This window comes from Lepisosteus platostomus, chromosome 12 (genome assembly GCF_059453375.1).
Source record: "Lepisosteus platostomus isolate fLepPlt1 chromosome 12, fLepPlt1.hap1, whole genome shotgun sequence".
NCBI classification, from domain to species: Eukaryota; Metazoa; Chordata; class Actinopteri; order Semionotiformes; family Lepisosteidae; genus Lepisosteus; species Lepisosteus platostomus.
In genome coordinates this window covers 44,868,194-44,888,537 of record NC_142622.1, presented here as the reverse complement: position 1 = coordinate 44,888,537, position 20,344 = coordinate 44,868,194, and the positions used below count along the sequence as shown (strand labels likewise).

The 20,344-nt window shown below is 40.2% G+C and overlaps 1 protein-coding gene across 2 annotated transcripts; it reads left to right on the top strand.

The window, feature by feature from the left end:
- The first annotated feature begins 1,578 nt into the window (after nucleotides 1–1,578).
- On the top strand, nucleotides 1,579–20,055 carry abhd5a (abhydrolase domain containing 5, lysophosphatidic acid acyltransferase a). 2 transcript variants are annotated; one of them, XM_088602231.1, is made up of 8 exons: nucleotides 1,579–1,733; nucleotides 4,470–4,550; nucleotides 10,751–10,836; nucleotides 11,441–11,813; nucleotides 14,601–14,755; nucleotides 15,569–15,680; nucleotides 16,422–16,608; nucleotides 17,061–20,055. In XM_088602231.1, exons 1-8 carry the CDS (start codon nucleotides 1,702–1,704, stop codon nucleotides 17,148–17,150), a joined length of 1,116 nt encoding a protein of 371 aa, XP_088458357.1. In that variant the 5' UTR covers nucleotides 1,579–1,701; the 3' UTR covers nucleotides 17,151–20,055. The 2 variants fall into 2 exon arrangements, with proteins under 2 accessions (XP_088458357.1, XP_088458359.1); XM_088602233.1 differs by lacking the exon at nucleotides 4,470–4,550 and having other exon boundaries at nucleotides 1,619–1,733.
- The last annotated feature ends 289 nt before the right edge of the window (nucleotides 20,056–20,344 follow it).

The following is a 20,344-nucleotide window of genomic DNA, read 5'->3' as shown; positions in this document are numbered from 1 at the left end:
TCATATTATTTCATATTAATATATAAAGTATACAGTACTTTGGATACTGTACTATACACAGAATATACTTTTCCCCCCTTTGAACCCATATATAGCTACAAAGACCACGTGGGACCTGGTCACTGCCTTTATCCTGTATATTTAAGTGCACTTGTCCGTCCTGTCCGTTCTGCGGCCCTGAGAGTTGTTCCACCTTAAATACTGCTGCAGTGACGTTATGCCGCCTTTCGCCTGTAGATGGCTCTCTTCGGTCATTTTTAAATACTAATCCGGATGGACTTCTGTACATATCCTCAGTAAAGGGGAATATGTAAGTAAACGGTGACTGTCCAAATTGCATTTTTGTATGAAACACATGTCAGAAAATCGAAAACCAATGGTCAAAACTCACAATAACACAAACTGGCATGTTAGACAACGAGCTAATAAGGCAAAGGCAAAACGTGAATTCGCTGTCACTTTCTGCATATTTACCACGACCTTGCCTTCTGATCATTATTAGTCTCAAAATCTTGCATTTTACAAGAAATTTGAATATGGCCGTTTTAAATGGGATATTTAGAACATGGCATATGAGAATATACGGTTAATGGAGGATGAGCAAAGGGTGATCGCACTTTCTGCTTATTGCTATGAACCTACCTCCTGGTTATAAACACGTCTCCAAATTCTGAAACTCAGATGTGAGAAACAATGGAACAGACATTCAAAATCCTGAACTTCAGGAAATGTTACTGTTCCGTTTTTTAAATAAGACCCTCTGAACATGGCATGAGAGAATGGATGGGCAAATGGTGATTGCACTTTCTGGTGTCTTGCTGTGGCCCTCCCTCCTGATTATAAACTCGTTTCACAATGCTGACACTAAGGTAAGAGAGACAAAATCACTCATAGTAATAAGCAGAAAGTGCAATCACCTTTTCTTAGTGCAAGTTCGTGTTATTGTGAGTTTTTAAAACTGGTTTGCGCGATTTCCTGAACTAGAACTATATTCCATAGAAAGATGCAATTTGGACAGGACAGTCACTATTTATTTGGATATTCCCTTTCACTGAATACTTACAGTATTCCAACCGGATTAGTACTGACCGAAAAGAGTCATCTACTGGCGAAAGGCGACATAACATCACTGCAGCAGCATTGAAAATGGAACGAAAAACCTGAGGCCGACATCTAGGTCCCTGGCCTTCACTGGCCTCACGCTTTCTAAACGCAGGAACGTGAAGGCTGGGCGCGCCTCATCTTGATTTACCTCAACTAATCTTTTCTTTTTTTCGCACAATGCACCTGTGTTAAGTACCCCTGATGATCTTTATATGTACTCTGGCTTGTGTTGTGTGTATTTTTCTTGTTTCGTTTGTTATTGCAATAAAAAAGATTTAAAAAAAAGGGAAAAAACAAACAAACCAATGCTTATGTTTATTCACGTACACCCCTGTGAGAGGCGGTCGCAGCGGGTCCTCCCGCTTCCGCAAGCACGGAAGACAAGGCTGCGTGATCATCCTGCATTGCTCTGATGGGGAGAGGAGGGCCACGCTGGGGAGCGTCCCGCCCAACCTCACGAAAGACGCCCGGCTAGATGGCAGGTCACCCCTCGCCTGCTCTCCCGGAGAGCGTACGCGCCGCCCCCGCCCCCTCCCTGACCCCGCCCCCCGCTGTGACGCGGCGAGGTGACGTCACTGCAGGTCGGCGCTGGGAAAGATGGCCGAAGAGGCGATGTCAGTGGAGAGAGGGTGAGTGCGGTGTGTTTATTTTGGTTAACAATTCGGGAGCCTTCACTTTTGAGTGCGATGTCCCTTTCGGGTGTTTCAGAATCTCGAACTTAACCAACAGCGGGTGAAAGCGAGAACTGTTTGGGATGTCGAATCGCTTGCCGCTTCTGTGATGCGTATTGGGACTGTTCATCTCCGGGACCTTGGGTTGTGAAACTTGACAGCGTTCAATAACAGCAGCAAACTTACTGTACATCCTCACGTGTCAGTGTATTAATGCTTTGACTAACGAGAAGTGGAGCTAACTGAGTGCATGTTTACTTGCGTTTTGTATTCACCCGCTGCTGTGTTACTAGCCTGATGCGGTATGTGTGTCTCCCTACTCTGCCAGTTGCACTGATGTCTAAACTAAGTGATGGGTGACATTACTGACCGTTTATATGCTGTTTTAATGTCTGTATTCAAGAGAGGCATATTGAACAGGATCATAGGTCGTGGTATCGGAACGGGCTCTCCGTGTCTGGCTTTGTGAAGTTCGCCTGCTGGGCTGCATTAGAGCCTGGAAATTAAGCAAGAGCTCACAGCAGCCGCCCGCTGTTACCAAACACGTTTCCTGCACAGACCCACACAGCTGCTAGTTGGCTGAGGTTAAGTAGTCACTTTTTACCAAATGCTGTGGTCAGTGCTTTCAAAAATTATATTTCCTGTATTGTTGTGCGACGTTGTAGCCCAATCACATTATACAGTCATGATAGAGACCCCCGTTGTATATTTCAGTCACATTTGCACGAAGTTAATTGGAAAAAAGCCTTTTTTTCAGAACATGAAGTCGACTGCACCTAATTTTTTAAATCAGTGCCTAATTAAAATGACATTATATGGTATTCCCCTTTTCCATATCAGAATCTCATAAAAAAAATACTGGGACAGCAAATCCCAGTATCAGTGATCCGAAGCTAGGGCACAATCCCTGTGGGTAGACTTCAGAGTGGAAAAGGCAGTATGATGTTGAGGGAATAACTACATGGAGTCCGCAACCCACGGAGCTCTGCCTTGGTTGTTGACCATATGTTTTGGGACGTTATGAAACCGCCTGGTGAAGTGCTATCCCCTGGAATGGAAGCTTTTTCTCTACGTAAGCAGACAATGTTTCATAGGCTGCAGAAAACAGTGCTACTGCCAGCATTACTTCCTCAACACAGTCGAGAGGCACTTCCAGAGGTGGCCATGCGTGTGTCTGTTCATCCGATCGGATTCGGGCGTGAGGCTCGGGGAATGTCCCGGCCTGGGTAGGTAGTGAGTGGCTATCTCTGGACCTGCCTCCCTATCACAGGTACAGAGTGCTGGACTGTCGATCGGTCTCATGTTTGGAAACATACTTTTGGAAGACACCACACGCTTCATTCAACACATTTATTTTGATCTTGTCTCAGCCCCGTTCAGAAAATGAAGTAGCTGTACAAAGTTTTGGAAATCATGAAGTGTTAGTACTACTTCTCTAATTAGCTGTTGCAGTAAAAGGGACTTCATGTTGGGGCATTTTTCTTTTACACTGCAAGCAGGTGTGAGTAGTGTATAAATTCCACTGTGGATGATTTTAAATAGAAATCAGGAGTATTAACTGGTTAAATTCATCTGAGAGAGTCTGTAGTTAAATACTTGTGAATGACATTATATTCAGGTGTATGTATGGCAAGTTACAATGTAAGTAACTGTATAAGTAGCTACGTTTTTTAGTGCATTTGTAACCGTTAATTAATTGGATATATACTGGCCATACTGGGTTAGGTCAAGTTATAGTTACAGCGTTACACTACACATTTTCAAAAGCATTAAAAATCCTTTATTGCAATTATTGAATGGTTCAAGGGGGACACACGTGCCTGCATTTATTTGCTGTGTTTTCTTGGAATTAGAGGATCTTTAACGGTTGAGTGTAATTTGTGAGAAAAATGATACGAAAAGTGCAACACAAAATCAGGACTTTTCACTGTGTTTGCTTTCCTGTCTTGAGGGAAGCAGCAGAATACTATATCTGCAGTTATAAGATCGCCAGAAGGTTTTTGTTGTTTTGAAATCAATGCAGTGTTTTCACGAACAGTGTCTGCATTCCCTGCTGCGCACAAGTCATTCTTAAAAATGTCAACTACCTGACATCACATACAAGAGTCCAGCACAGCTCCCTTTGGAAAGATTAGGGATGTGTGAGTCTTGATGTTGTAAGTGAATGAATTCAGTTAAACCAAGAGTGGCCAATTCTGATCCTTCAGAGCTTCATGATGATGGCATTTTCATTTTCTGCTCCATGCTAAACTCCTTCATTTAATCATTTACTTGCAGAATGTAAGGGTTAACAAGAAAATTGACCCAAGATCTCAGAAATTGGTGATTTTAGGGTAGTCCATATACATCTGATGTTAAGTGGCTCCCCCGGGTTAGGGTTAACCACTCCTGGCCTTCAGTTGTTTAATAGTTGAGATTCTTAATATGTTGCACAGATGCTGATAGTAACTGTGCTTCTGTCTTGAAATCCCAAACACATGGCTGACAAACAGAATAAGAAGCTCATTCCTCTTGTGTTTGCGAGCACTTGTAGGTAAAAAGGTGTTATCGTGTGAATATAAAATGTATGACAAGTTCACCGGGCATAAAAAATCTACATAAATGTTGTACTGGGATTCGTCCTTAACAGTGACAAAATTCAGGGCACAATATTGTGTTCAAATGAATGAAAGACACCTTTTTCTTTTACTTCAGAACTGCCCATCGAGTTGTGATGAATCTTGGTATTCATATTCTGTACTACAAATTCTTGAGGTTCCTGGAATCTACCTCAAGGTAACAAACTCACCTACCGTATTGCATGATTTCTGGCTTGTGATTAATACTACTAATAAAGAGAATAACTGACTGCATTCATTGTGACAAACTCTGCCTGGCCATTTCACAGCGTGACATTATATCAAGACAAGGTTTATATCTCATGGCACAGCGATTGCTGCCATTTATAAGTAAATTCACAAACCACTTTACATTAATCGACGAGAGAAAAAAAAACAATCAGTTAAACTGGCTTATCACTCAACCTTAACTGCCCATGGAACCCAATTTGATATTCAGTTCTTTAGTAGATATAGGCTTCTCTCTTTACTGTGGGTTCAGTTCACTGCCATTGCCATCTTATTATGGCAGAGTAACACACACAGGTTTAGTGTGCAACCTCTTTTTTAAAGTTGCTCATTCACTTTAATTGATTTATGTCATGTGTGGAAAAAGAGTTGCACTTTTATAAAAGTACAGACAGTTTGCATCAGTCAGGTTGAAAATGAGCCTTTTCTCTCCTGTCACTTCTGTTTGTGTCCCACGTTTGTAAAGTGGCAATTTCACTGCATTGTTAAAGAAATCTCAAGAGCTTCTTGCACTGTTGTTAAGGTATTGTAATGTATGTGGGTAAAGCATGTGTTATGAACAGTCTGTTGTTTTAATGTGAAGGCACAGTGAGGTGAAGAGGTTAATGTGTGTTGAAGAGCTTACCTAAACGGCAGTTGTGTTTGTGTTTTCCCTTCCTGTGACCATCTGTACTTTCAATACATAGATTACCCTCAAGTGAAAAATCTGTTAGAAATGTCTGCTGCATTGTATCAAAATCTTTATGAGGGACATCCTGCTGTTCAGTACTATTTGAGGAAGACACGATAAATAGGCAAGAATCAATTAGTCACAGGTCACTGGACTGCAAGAAGACAGTGCAAAGTAAACATACCTCTCTGAGGTTTTGAGCGATAATCAATGTTGTTTTGCTCCGAGCCTCTGCATTTCTGTTCCAAGGTGAAGGGTCTGACGGCAGTTGATTTAGAAACTCAATTGCTTCCCTTTTGAAAAGACCCAGCAGTTTTATGGGACAAACATTTACCTGGAAGGTTCCAGAAGAGCCAACAAAGGCCTGTGACTGTAGGGTTTTACACCATGGTCTCCACTTTAGACTGATCTGAATGGGGAATAGATGGAGTCAAAAGCAAAACTAAAAAAAGGAAGCACTTTTTGTTTTATGGCTTATTTACACAGCCACAAGGTATGGCAGGAAGATGTATTTTTAAATGACGTGCTGTTAAACAAACCATGCAGCTGGTCCTGTAACCCCCAGAAATGTCTTCTGAAGAACCACTTCCTGAACACGTGCAGTGTACTTGACTACTGTGAATCAAAAGCTTTCTGTGATGTATCCCTATAGCACAGGTTACTCACCTGTTATCAGTGTCTGCCCTGCATACTGTGTCACTGTCTGCCATTTAAGCAGCTGCTCACACTGTATCACCTCCAGCAATTGATATGGATTTTATCACCTTACCAATGAAGAGGTGAGAGTGGGGAGCTGAGAGTTGTAAGGGAACAAGAAGTTAATTCCACGCTGAAAAGTAAAGGGTAAAATACAAAGTTTCAGCTCTTCCTCAGCATATCGTCTCTAGCCGTATGTAGATAAGAAAGAACAGAGATAGTTCCTCGTCTTACTTAGCTTTGCTTACTCTCTTATTAAACAAGCTAGAAAACAGCTTGAGACCTTGAAATTAAAATTACTTTCCACATTACTGATTCCTTTTGATGCAGATATTTTATCCTGCAATCTGTTTTCATAAACAATTCAAAATAGCTAGGTGCAGCTTAGGACGTACAGTGTGTGGAGTCGCCGAGATCTGTGCTGACTGTAGTTGGGGTGATTGGCTTCTTGTCATCTCTGAGATTTCTTAGGAATTCGTATTCTTTAAAACACATGTGAATTCCTGAAGGCAATCGACATCTTTCTGAGGTATAGCATACAGTAGCACTTCATTAGCATTTTCTGAATATATTTTAACATGACAGTTCTTTTTTCATAGCGGCATTGATTGGGAAAGAATGGCAGTAAGTAGGACTCTGGTTATCGTGAAGCTTTGCACTTCTGTTTCGGAATGTAGGTCATGGTTGCCGTGATGTGAGCGCTGGGACCTCATTCTTCTGCGTGGTGGCTAGTGCGTTACCCCTGTACATCCCCATCTGACGGCTTGCACCTTTGTTACACTCTCAGTGTCACAACAAGCGAGAGCGAGAAGGACAACTCTTGGATTTCAATGTCAGATGTGTTGGCTGTTTGATAGTATTGGCAAACCCTTGTAAGTGAAACTGAATTCACTGCTCCCCTAAGAAGGATTATGTTCTTAGTATTTTCTTTCAGAGGCCCTGGGGAATCTTAAATAACATAATTTTAGTTCTGGAACTTAAGGATAGGATAACCTAAGGTATTTGTTTCATTTTTTAAATATGTTGCAGTGAAATTGGAGACCACAACTGAGCCAAAACATAATTTGGACTAATTCTTTAATGAGAAAAAGCAAGATGTCCATCACCTATTAACTTTTCAATAAAGAGACCAGAGACACTGGGACAGTTTTTATGTTTCAAATTAGTTTTGAACATCTTAATTGTTAATGCTAAATTTCTAATTTTGAAGACTATTAGCTTGTCAAAGGGGATTTATGTTATTTAAGGCACTCTGCACAATATTTTTACTATATCACTTTTAACCTGGATTCTGTTCAGCTGACATATCAAGCAATTGTAGTTGATTACCTCACTAATGTTAAGCAATCTAGTGTTTATTGGCCTGGATTGTCATGCAAATACAGGCGTGGAATTTGAGTCTTTTTCATTCTGTGACTCATTGACCAAAGTCCAATCGTGTGTGGTGTGGTAATTATTTTGATTGGACTTTGCTTTTTCTTCAAGGTATTACGCATGCGTTTTGTGCGACACTCAGGTGATCGGTAGTCAATTGTCCCGGTGTGAATCACATAATTATCCTAATATTCCTGAAGATAAGATATGATAATGATATATCTTACTGTCTGCCTATCTGTTTCATTTTTAAAAAAATGTTCAGGAGAAATTTGAAAGAACACCTGTTCACTAACTAAATTATCAAAAGTAACATAAAATGGGGAGAGAGGAAAGTTGCATAAAACATGTTTTATGCTCTCAGTGGTGCATAAGAAAAGTGGATTCTTATTATTTTGTTTCCTCTGTGCTGCATATATTTAAATTTAGTGAGAGGAATTAAAAATGCAGCAAATTGCTGTTGCAGTACTCATCTGTTGCCTTTTTTGTTGTCCCTTAGCGTGTTAGGAAAGTGGTTGTGGAATGCAGTGAAACGGAGCTCGGGCCGAGTCGCGGTGCTGGACAGACTAATTCTGCGTAATGAGCACATTCCCCTACCCCCAGCCTTGCTCTTTGGTCAAATGCCAATGTGTTTTAACCCCTTGAGATACAACAGTGGGCCCAAATTTTGAGATGTAACCGTATAAAGATGCAAAGATTAAGCAACTGATATTACCTCGTACAAACAACGAATTCTTCATGGTTTTTATAGCGATAGTTCGATTTGAACCACGGTGCTTTGGTTCTCTCACAGCGGCTCCTACTCTTGCCATACAGTGTCTTGCACTAAGGTGGTGATACCTTGTCCTTCTCTTCTTCTTGACTAGAACACAGCAGCTTGGTGCAGACTTACACAGCTCTTTGTGTGAAGAACGTGCCTCCTGTTCCCCGTTTCAGATGCAGATTTTGCATGTTTGTGAGCGTGTTTTCCGTGACTTCCAGGGGGAGAGGGGAGAGAGGGGAGAGATGGGTAGAAATAACAGCCAAATTCCTAACCGAATTAGGCACAGGTGTCTGCGAGGGGAGCTGCTCTCGGCGTCGGCGTGCCCTGTCTGCAAAAGACCAAGTAAAGATTAATTCGACTCTGAAACGTACAAAGAGGGAGCACAACCTTTCAGAAACGCTGGTTTCATCTTTCTGCCTTCAGAGTGGCATTAACCTTTTCTCGTCCCGTTGCATAATAAAATTAGCTTGGATAAGGACAAGCCCTGCTGGAGACACTGGCATCTCCTGCCGGCCCTGTCTGGAGGCAGGATTGACTGGGGAGGCAGCAGGTAATCTCCTGCCTGTCTCGGCACGTCTGGTGTGATTGATCGAAAAAGAAAAATCAATACGCGCCGCCTCATGTCATCTGTTGGAAGTATCAGGTACTAGATGAGACTCCTCTCTGAGAATAAAACGGTAAAATAAAAAATAGGTCATCGCAATTTAGATGATATGTTACCATCGCCGATGAATGGAAAGAATTGACTTTGTAGAAAAAAGGAAAACTCCTTCCACTTTAAAATGCAAAATCTATAGACTGGAGCAAGGGTTTCAGACCTTATTAAAAATCTCTCGTTAGCCATTCAAATTCATTTGCAACCTATTGAAACCAGTTTTGAATGTCTGCTAGTTTTACATTTTGGCCTTCATACAAGACAGTTCCAGCTTTGCGGATATAAAATGAAGTGACTTGAAGTTCCCCCTCCGGGGTTAATGAGACACCACTGCTACATTAAAACACAGCCTGTTTCAGGTTACTTTTAGAACAAATGAGGGAAATTGTTCTGGTGGGCTCAGCTGCTTCATGATTTTGTTCTGATATTTTTAATGCGTTTGTCTCTTAGGACTTCAATAGAAGGTGTGATTGCATTTCAGTGTACTTTAGACCACAACTAAGAACGAGAAACCTTTTCCCAACACTTTGAAAACACAATCAGAAAACATTGGATTTGATCCTATTAAGTATTATCAGATAAAGTTGTTCACATCCTCCCCCCCCCCAGCACTTCCTTTCGAGTTGCAAAAAGGAAGTAACTCCCATCTCTTTTATGGAGCTGAAGTCTGGAGTAAAATAAAGCTTCAGTCGGCTCAGCAGACATGTTAAAACCCCAGTATTTGGTGGTGGCTTATTGTTCGTATCCAAAGAGGTACAGCTGGTTTGAAGTTAACTTGAGGTTTTTATTTAATTTACTTCTGGTACGAATGCTAATAGCTTTCTGGAAAATGTTTGTTTTAAGGTTTTCTTCTTTGGAAGTCTGCTTCATCAGATGTTACTTTTTTTTTCTAAACTGGAAACAATTTAAAAACCACCTTCAAATTTCCTCTCATGTAGTCTAAAAGAAGATTACGTAACCGCCACAACACACATGATCCCTCCCTGTCGTGCCTTTCTGTGTACTATAGATAAAACTGGAACAGAATGATCTACTTTTCCAGGAAAGAACTGCTACTATTCAGGGTTACTGTGCATTTAGGCAAATTCACATGGCAATCCCTTGTGGTCTGAATCCTTGCTTCATTTCATGTTGCAGTAGGGAGTGCATTGAATTTGAGCTTTGAATAGGAGTGTCCAATTCATCGGCTGGCCTATGTTATGACAATTTTCTTATCACTTTTATGATAAAATGTATTTTTTGTCACGGCCACAACATAGGCTCGTACAGGAAAACATGCAGTATATTTGCTCATTACAGTAACAGAGAGCTTCCACGTGCAGACAGCAAAATGTGAAACTCATTGTTGGTCAAAGGCTGTCATGCTCTATCACAGCATTTTGAATTTACAGTTATGAGGCACAGTGTGATCGTTACCTGAATTGCTGTTATACAGATGTCTTAAGCCTGCTGATCAGAACAATAATTTCCATTGATATTGTGTAGTACATATGGAGCCAAGCAATTGTACACCTGCTTGTATGTCACTAGAACAGCACCTGTAGTACTGCTGACCCTGGGAGGTAGGGTATCTATTATAGAAATGAAAATCTTTCCTTGTGTGTTTATCTAAATCGGTTGAGTGGGATGGTCCTGCATTGGTTATATATCTAAAAAATGTTTAATTTGTTCAGCTAAGGAAGCACTCTCTTCTGTGCAGAAGTCTCTTGAGATTCCCAGATCGCCACACTGTTCCAGTTCTGCCTTTCCCAAGCAGTTACATGATGGCTGACCAAAGGAGTTGCTGTATGCATGCACCAGTCACTTCTCGAGTTAAAATGCTGGTTTTTCTAGTTAATATTAGAGTAAATGGATTATAGATCCTTGCAAGCGAGAAATGTGCTAAATGCCAACCAAAGAATGCAGCTCTTTGTCCGTGAGCTAGGTCTTTCTTTTTCTCTTCATCCACTTTATTGGAGCTTTGTGTTCCAGGTCCTGGTGGATTACCAGCTGGCTGCCGTCTTGGTGCCCAACGTCGTTGTCACATCTCAAGGATGCAGAAGATAAGATGCTACAATGTAAGGCTCTGCTCTTGTTTCCTGCCTTTTTCCCCTTTCCTTCTCCAAACCCAAAACGACATCCTGACGGAACTGAAACATGAACACTGTTACTCTTGAAATCAGTTCTGCTGTAGATCCATTGCCCAAGTGATTGTTTTAGATGTAGAAACTATCAGACCAGCAGCTGTGACAAAAATCCCTTCCTGTGCATAAAAATTGATGTTTCATAAGATGTCTGAAAAGTCAGGTTTTCTGTAGTGTTCTTTCACACAGATTACATCCTAAAGTGGGACAATTTCACAAGCTCTTTCCATGCACATGGCCAGATATACAGTAGTTGTGAACCATCACTCAATCCTGCAGTAAACAGAAATGAGTAAGTGCTGGAGAGCGGACTTCAGATTAAATTGCATTGTTTCTAATGATGGGGGAAATTTGAATGTCGAGCACCCAGGTTGTTCCATAGCAAAACATTTCCCAAATAATTTCATCAGAAGGTGCACTGAAACAGTTGAGGTGTGGCCGTACTGATTTCCATGCTACAACAATACTTTGCTTTTTTTACTAACTTCCCCCACTCCTCGGGGACTAAGTTCGATTTCTCCATTTCCTTCCCCCGCAGCGATTACAAGCAAGTTCGTGAAACAGTATGTTTCGATATCCAATGGGAACGTTGTGTGGACCCTTACGTTCAACGAGGGCGTCCCCGAGAAGACCCCCCTCGTTCTCATCCACGGGTTTGGAGGAGGTGTGGGGTTGTGGGTGCTGAACCTGGACGCTCTGTGCCAGCAGCGCACTGTCTATGCTTTCGATCTGCTGGGCTTTGGGAGGAGCAGTCGGCCGGAATTCAGCAGCGATGCAGAGGAGGCGGAAAACCAGTTTGTGGACTCGATAGAGGAGTGGAGGGCAAAGGTGGGTGTGGAGACAGTGATTTTGCTGGGACACAATCTTGGCGGATATTTGGCAGCTGCTTATACACTGAGATACCCATCAAGGTTAGTATACTGCTGTCAGTGAGTCTGCACTAATCCTCGCTGTACTGCTGCGTCTCATATTGCCGTTTTTTTACATAATTCGTGTACCCGTTTCATCTTCTTAACCCGCCTCAAGCTCTTGACTTTATCTGAACTCAGTTGGGATTTCATTCTAAGCATTTCTGCCTTTTTTGCGAAATGTGAAATAGGAATTCTTTGCAGCGGCACAGATCAAGCACTACAGGTAAATCTATCTGTTAACACGTTTGTAACCAAAGGTTTCTTTTTTTAAATATTCTGTTGTGTACTTTACATGGCGTCTGATAATACCACATGGTCAGAACTGTCAGTAATTTGTGATAATCTGATAGTTCTTGAATGCGTGGTCAATACATTATCACTGTCCAAATCGACATTTTTCGCACCAGATTGTGCACGATGGCCAATTTGATTTATTTTTATATCGACCCACTAGATGGCAGCGATATGCAGATTCAGGTAGTTTTCAATTTGCATGGTTTTGGTTTAATGTGTTTCAATAACGTATATACTACAACTGATTTGAACAAATTACTTTTCCCTTTAACGTGCTTTGGAGAAGCCAGCAATAGGGAAATTGTCAGAGTGTTTGAGCCGGTGCACAGCGCAGTCTGCCCAGAGACGAAGAGAGGAGCTTGAACGTCTCTGCCTGCTTCTTTCGTGTCCCATCGTCTCATGCTTGTAGATCAGTCCTGAAGATGTCTTGGTCTTAGTCCTCAAACTTGTCTTGTATCAAATCTAAAACGGAATCAATAAAATTATAAATTAAAGTATTGTGTGAAAAATGAAAATTGCGAAGAATTTGTCAATTCAAAATATTTAAAAAACAAATTCTTCGTTAAATTTTTTAAAAATCATTAATTCCTCTGGTATAAATAAAGTAATTGAAACATTCAGGAAATCATAATCACCTATAAACCTAAATAAGGACAAAATACTTTGTAATGCTGCTTAGGAGACTCGTTTGTGGCGTTTGAAAGCGTCACTGAGAGTAAAAGGACAGAAACTAGCTGTGCGGTTTACATGTCTGGATGGGCACAGGACACAGGCATGTTCCACACTGTTCACCACCCACCAGGCAGTCAGACAAACATTTCAGTTTTCGAATGCATAGTTGCGCAAAATCATAAAAATTAATTAATAACCTTGAATAAACAAGTATGGTGAAGTTTGTTTTGTTTTTCCTATGTCATTTGTTCCCAACTTGTTGTAGGAAAGTAAGCAGTAAAGTAAAAAATTAGACTTTGCATCAAAAGGTCAAATTAATGTCAGGAGTAACACAAAAAAAAAGACCCGAATCATGAATTCTGCCACAAGGTGGAAACATTCCGTTCCTTTTTCCTTCTAATCAAAACCGTTTTCTACCTTGTTTTCAAAGTGTGATGACATTGGTTTACCCCTTGCCCAGTAAAACACATCTCAGTACCTGCTTGTTTAATGGGATGGGCTGAAGTAAACCTGATGTCATCTCCTCTGCTGTTGATTTTTAAGATTTAAAATTTAACTTTTTTTTTTAATAAGGCTTGTGTGTAAGTACATGTCGTAGACTTTACTGACTAGTGTCTTGTGTTTTAAACAGAGGACCAAACATAACCGCAGAATTAGCACTTAATAACAACCTTATTCTGGTGTGTGGAAATCTTTTCCATCTCCCCAAGAACAGTGTTGTGAGTAATGATGGATGACATAATCAGTTTCCCGCTACACTCTATTCACGCACAGAAACTTTTATATCTCTGGGGCAAACATGTGCATTATTAACTTTTTTTTAATTTAACGGATTAATGACATTTACGAATTTGAAATGCTTTCATGGCTATTGAGGTTTAAGTAGGGAAAACAAGCTCTGCGTTTTCCTACTAGTTAATGGTCACTAATTGAGAACAGGAAGAGTATTGTCTGTAGAGCACTGGCATCTTAATGAGGTTTAATTTCTGGAGTAACACTGTCGCTCTGGAGTTTCGGCCTTTTACTGCAGTTTTGCTTTTGAAGGATGACCAAACAGTCCTTCACAGAAACATTCACATGATATCATACTGTGGAAAGATAAACTGATCGTTCACCATGTCTTGTCTGGACATTGAGTAGGTCTAGTTTCTTTTGTATGCTTTCAATCACCTCTTGGTTTTAAAAAATGTAAATTTAAACTGTAGTGGGATCACCTGCTACATGCATAAAAGTGTTTTGTGCAAATATTGCTTTCATGGCTATTGTTGTGCTGATTAAATTTAGTGCCCTCAGGATATATTCATACCCTTAATAAAATAGGAACTCAATCCTTGTATAAAGAGCATAATATGAAATAATAAGTGGTAGATTGATCTTTTTGACCTTTGGGGCACAGTTCACCGGCGGTTGTCAGAGTGCTGTCTGAGCTGGACTATAAAGATATGGTTACTGAATGCCTTCTGTGCGTCACCTCCTTTCATTGCCCCGGGAAACTGTTGGCTGCATTTTTTTGGTTCCATTGCACATCCAAAGAGTTAAATGTTACTGTAAATTTTGATTTTATTATGTAATTTAAAGACTACTTAGAGGAGTGAATAAATGTAACCCTTCCTGCTCTCCTGAATTCAGTTTTTTATTAAAAATGTACATTTACTCTCTGCAATTCTATTATGATTACGATACAGTTTCTTGTTTTTTATTGCAATCAGGAAACTAGTCCATTACTCAGTCGTTCTCTGATATTTGTGTTCTTATGTCTTGGGGGGTACGGATGAACCTGGAGGGCACTGGGCTGAGGGTGGCAGTTGTGCTGTCTTTCAGGGTAAAGCACCTGATACTGGTGGAGCCGTGGGGGTTTCCCGAGAGGCCTAACAGTCCCGAGCAGGACAGGCCGATTCCAGTCTGGATCAAAGCACTGGGAGCAATGCTGAGCCCCTTTAACCCACTGGCGGGGCTGAGGCTGGCAGGCCCTTTGGGTGAGTGGTGGTTTGGTGAAGAGTGTCTTTCCTGTTTACCCACGAGGGTTGGGTACAGGGAACTGCTGCAGATAAATTCACGTTTCCAGGCCCACCAGTATACCGTGGCACAGAACACTTCGGCATATAGTATGCGTGGTGGCAAGACACAAGTATAATTAAACTACCAACACATTGGCTTGAAGGCATTTAAAATAAAATTGATCAGCTAAAATAAACAACATGAATCCCTCCTTTGCATCTAGTGGATGCCTGCACTGTCTCTCTCTGCCTCCATGATTATCAAGACCGACAATTACATGAATTTAGGACTAAAGTTTTTAGGACTAAAGAATTTAAGACTAATGTGTGTGGTATGTCCAGTGTCCATAGCCCCTCCTCTTATCTAATCACAGTTTCCTTCTTTCGTTTTTGTCCTTCCTGCTATCAGGTAATGTATCATCTAAGAGCACTCTTTCATCCGGTTTAAACGACAACGAGTATTCTTGTTTAATTTGCAATTGATCAGTCAGAGAGGTTTATGGTCATTTAAAAAAAATCAAATCACATGCAAGAAATAAAAATGCAGAAGATCAAGACCAAAAGTAAAGCCACAGATATTATTATTATTATTATTATTATTATTATTATTATTATTATTATTATTATTATTATTATTATTCTTGGATTTTTTCTGTGCTCAATATGCAGACTGGATCCTAGGTCAGTAAGGATTAAAACAGAGGATGTGGAGCTTTGACTGCATCGCGTTTACACATTTTGAAACCCTGCTGGAAGTCTTCTCACTTGTGTGTGTTGCTGGTTTCTAATCAGGTCCGATGCTGGTTCAGAGACTGAGACCGGACTTCAAAAGGAAATACGCCTCCTTGTTTGATGACAACACAGTGACAGAATATATTTATCACTGTAACGTTCAGACTCCTAGGTGAGTTTTTCTGCTCCACTTTGTTGCGGTTCTTAAGTGATACCTGAGCAAAATCAGTTCCTTTTTATGAAGAAATGAACTAGGACTCGTGTATAAAGAATGAAGTGTACTTCAGTAGATGTAAATAAAATGTATTCAAGGACACAAACATTCAAGGTGCCCTTTATTCTCGGTGTCATCGGGATTTTCTGATTTGCAGAAATTGATCTTTGAATGTTGCCAGAATTGAAGTGAAGGAAAGCTGTCGTCTTATGATCCCTGCTCCTTCAATTTTTTAACACGTTCTCATCAGTGAAAGTGAAATTCTGTTATGCTGTGTTATGCTTGTTAGAAGTGACCTTAGCACGTCATGGGTTAGTGTGTGAATGCATTTCCATTGGCTTGCCACTAGAGTGCGCCTAATAGAGCTTCAAAGACTAATCATTCACTACACATTTTCATATGGGTCAAGTGGGCTGTATATGAGGATGTCTCACTGAGTAGTTAGTAGTGTTTGCTTTAAGTGTTTGGGAAAGTAGTCTAAAAGCCTGAAGTTTTTAGTTTGCAACAGACTTATTACATAGCACGTGTGGCATGGTGGTCATTGATAAAAGGAAAGTAGTTTCTGGATATTGTGTTCAAGAACACTTGAGCTGTTTTGGGGAAGTCGTTTGTGTTGGTGAGAGGGAACCTGTTTATTCTTTTCGTAATGCATGTGAGCATGCTGCTGTGAGTTGAAATGTGGTTCTGTCTTTTTCGTAGCGGAGAAACGGCCTTCAAGAACATGACCGTCCCATACGGGTGGGCCAAGCGGCCCATGTTGCAGCGGGTCGGCCTGATCCGAGACGACATCCCCATCGCGGTGATCTACGGGGCTCGCTCCTGTATAGACGGCAACTCCGGCAGCACGGTTAAAGAGATGAGGCCGAACTCGCACGTGGAGACGATCGTAAGTGGTCGGAGTTCTAGGGGGGCTGGTAAAATGAACTTAACCGCACGTGTAAAGATGTGCCAGTAATATACAGTCTGCCTGACAGCCTTCAGTAAAAAAAACATTGTGCATTGTGATGTCGTGGGGAGAACTGTAAGAAATCATTTTTCCAAGCTTGACAAAATGATAGTAAGAATATTTGGAGGTGGGCCTCTACAACTACTGTTTTGGGGGAAAAGGGAGGGATTTTGGTTTGTTGTACTTTTTGCCATTACCCAGAAACAAAAAATATGATCACAAAAAAAGTAGTAGGAATAATCACTAGGAGAAGGTCTGTTGGTGGCCCTGTTACCTGTCTGGGGCGAATCACATCGTGCCGTGTTTTCTAAAGCTGGAACACCTCTGAAAATCTTGCGAGGAGGTTCGTGAAGGGCTCCTGATTCCCATTCCTCTGTTCTTCCCTCTCGCAGGCCGTACGGGGAGCAGGGCACTACGTCTACGCCGATCAGTCCGAGGATTTCAATCAGAAAGTCCTACAAATCTGCAGCGCTTTGGACTGAAGGAGGCTGCTCCGCTGCGGCACCCAGCAATAATCGTCCCTTTTCACGACTAACTCGTCCGCGTCTGCCTGTTAAAGACACTCCCTGGGACATGAGCCGCTAGAGAAAATTTAACTCTTCCAATATCCCATATCCCCCACGCGTTGCACTCTTACCAGAGAGCCCGACACGGACGACTGTCTGGATAGTGCCTTCATTGTACAGTACTTAATTTATTCTGTGAGCATGCAATTATGACGGGTAGATTTGGGAATTTTTATTCAACTTGAAATAAGGAAATATTCTTTTATAAGTTAAGACTGGAGAGTAGGTAGGTAGGGAGACTTAAAGATGACACTATAGTCTGTTGAGTTTCCTAAAGCTTCTGCTAGAATTTTGTATTCATTCTAGAAATTTTATATATAAGTTTGCAGTATATACAATCATAATGGGCTGCCCGTGAAGCCATTAGTTCATTAGTTAATTCTTATTTATAAGGTATGCTTACTCCATTTTTACTGCTATATTGTGATGAAAAAAGGAAGTGTTATATCATGTACACTTTGTATATCATGGACCACAATATTGATAATCCGAATATAATGCATTATTAACTTTCAGCCCTTATTGGTTCACTGCTACGTATTCCTCCTCAAATAATACTTACCGTTTTGTTAAGAGATATTTATATTTAGGCTGTTTTAAAATTATGATTAAATAACCTTAGTAAGTATAGCATTGCTTGACGTATGTGTGTGTCTTGTGTCAAGCAGAGAATCGCAATGTCATATTTCAGAGCTCAGTAGTTCTTTGCAACCCAATATTTTCTTTATAATCCTGAGTCAGAATAATAAATTACGTGGTAGAAGATGGATAAAAAACACTTAATGGGTGATTGATCAGAGCTGAAGTTGTTCCTGTAAACTCCATCTCTCTCTGAAACCACAACACTCTTGCTTGTCTTCAAGTCACTATAGTTTTGTTTTTTAAACGTTAATGTAGCTGGTCCCTTGGTACAAACTACTTAGCAGACCACTTTTGTCAAATGTTGCCAACACATACGGGGCTCCAGTCTAATGCTGGAGGGGTTTTAATATGCCGTATCTAAAATGTTGCATTACAGTTGTATTATATGTCTCTCGAATGTCTTGCCTATGAAACCCGTTTGCTTCGGGGTAAAGCAAGGTTAGAAAAGATGTGTGGAAACAGGCAAATAAATATTTCTAGATTATTTTTTCTGGGGCTTCTGTCCCAATTTTCAATGCAATATTTATGTAAGCGTAGGTCTATTTAAAGAAACAAAAAGAATTCAGAGAGTTCATATTTTTCCACATTAAACAGCTTTATCTTTATCTTTGTATGATAATGTATTTACGTGAGGTAATGACTTCAACATTTTTCAAACTGTAGGAGTTGTCCAGTTAGTCACAATTACCCAACATTTTAGAAGGTGTTTTGTAAATATGTTGTTTTATATTGTGTATACAAATACAAATTGCATAGAAAATATTTTAATATATTTTACTTTGATCTAGATCTGACGTTCTGAGGTTATAGATGATAAATTAGCACTTAAATCCTTAACAAGGCTGTATAAGGTATTTCGCAAAATCTAAGATTTGGTTTTAACGTTTTTCTGTTTGTGCCAATAGTATGGGTGACTATAGCAGTAGATAATAAACTGTATTTACTGCTTCATAAGACCATTGAAGGGATTGCCTAGATCGAGCTGCTCCATGTCTTGTTTCTGCGAATGGCTGTGTGAAACAGTAAATGGTCCAGTTTCTGCTTTGGCCACCATATTTACTTCTTGTCAGAAGATCATAGGACCATTCAGGAGCCTATTTCCATTTTTAGTTCAAATTGAAATGGGAAAAGTGCTGCCTCCTACAGTTCCACTGGTATTATATTGCCAACATTTTGAATCAGATTTAAAATCTACCTCATTTGTTAAGCAACTATCACAGTGAGTCATTTACATTGTCTTATCCCCCCCGGTAGGAGCTGCTGCTCTCGGTGAGCAAGGCTCTTGCGCATTTTCAGAGGCGAGCAAGGGGGCAGTCGCAACCCTTTCCACAACCCTTCCCAGGAGTGGAAACAAGACGTATGGAATGGGGAGTGTTGTCTTCCTAGGTGTGGCGTCTCGTATCGTTGTGGTTGATCAAAGACGAGTTGCAGTAGACGTTTCTAGAAGTTGCCCATCTAAAGCCGTTTTCGGCTCCGATTTGACTTATGTCCATAGATCCATTTGGTTGCTTAAAATGCCACTTATTTGCACATTTTTCTGGTGCTGATCTTGGGAAGGTTTGAAAGATATTGTCATAACAAGGCCTATACGATGTGAGGATCAGGGATGCGGTACAGATTTATGCAAAAGGATACAACTGAAGAACTTTTAGGTGACAGGTCCAATATTTCTTTAACCTATATATTGTAAAAACATTTTTTTTACCATGTTCAAATATTTGAACATTATCACAGGACAGCGTGTTGGCTTTTGTGCTTGGTATGAATAATTCAAATCAAGTTTTTAAAGTTTCTTTTAATATGCTGTTAACAATAATTTAGCAAATAGTGTCTCCAAAATGCTAAACAGAAGGCAGAAGGCTGCCCTGTGAAAATGATTTTTACCACTATTTTTGTATTGTTGTATACACTGAGGTTTGTTCTGTGGAAATATACGCTGTCTATTAAATTAGGTTTATTGTTTTGAAGCCAAGCAATTTTATGCAGTTATTATAATCTTGTAACCTGCTTATATTGTTTACTTAACATTAACTTCCAGATTTAAAGATCTTTTTTATCCCAGTACTGTTGAACAGTGTTCATTTTGCAGTCTCTGTACACAAATCAGACTGTTGCTGTTCCTTTGTTCCTCAATTGTATTGTGTATATGACCTGTAAATAAATACAGTATTTAAACTTTTATCATTTCCTTTTCTTTTTCATAAAACAAAAAGGTTTTTAGTATTTATTAATGGTCTCCTGTGTTTTCAGGCTTAGAGGTTTTGTTTTCCCTCATCTTATTAATAGAGGTGAATTTAAATGTCTTTAAAAAATAATGGAGAAAAAAAACCTACACAAAGAGAACATAACTGTGCTTTTTATTTATTTCAGTATTTAATACCATTAAAGTAGTATACTACTCTAGATGTCTAGACTAGATGTCTTTTGCTTAGTGAAGTACACTTAAAGACACTGAAATGTTAATGATA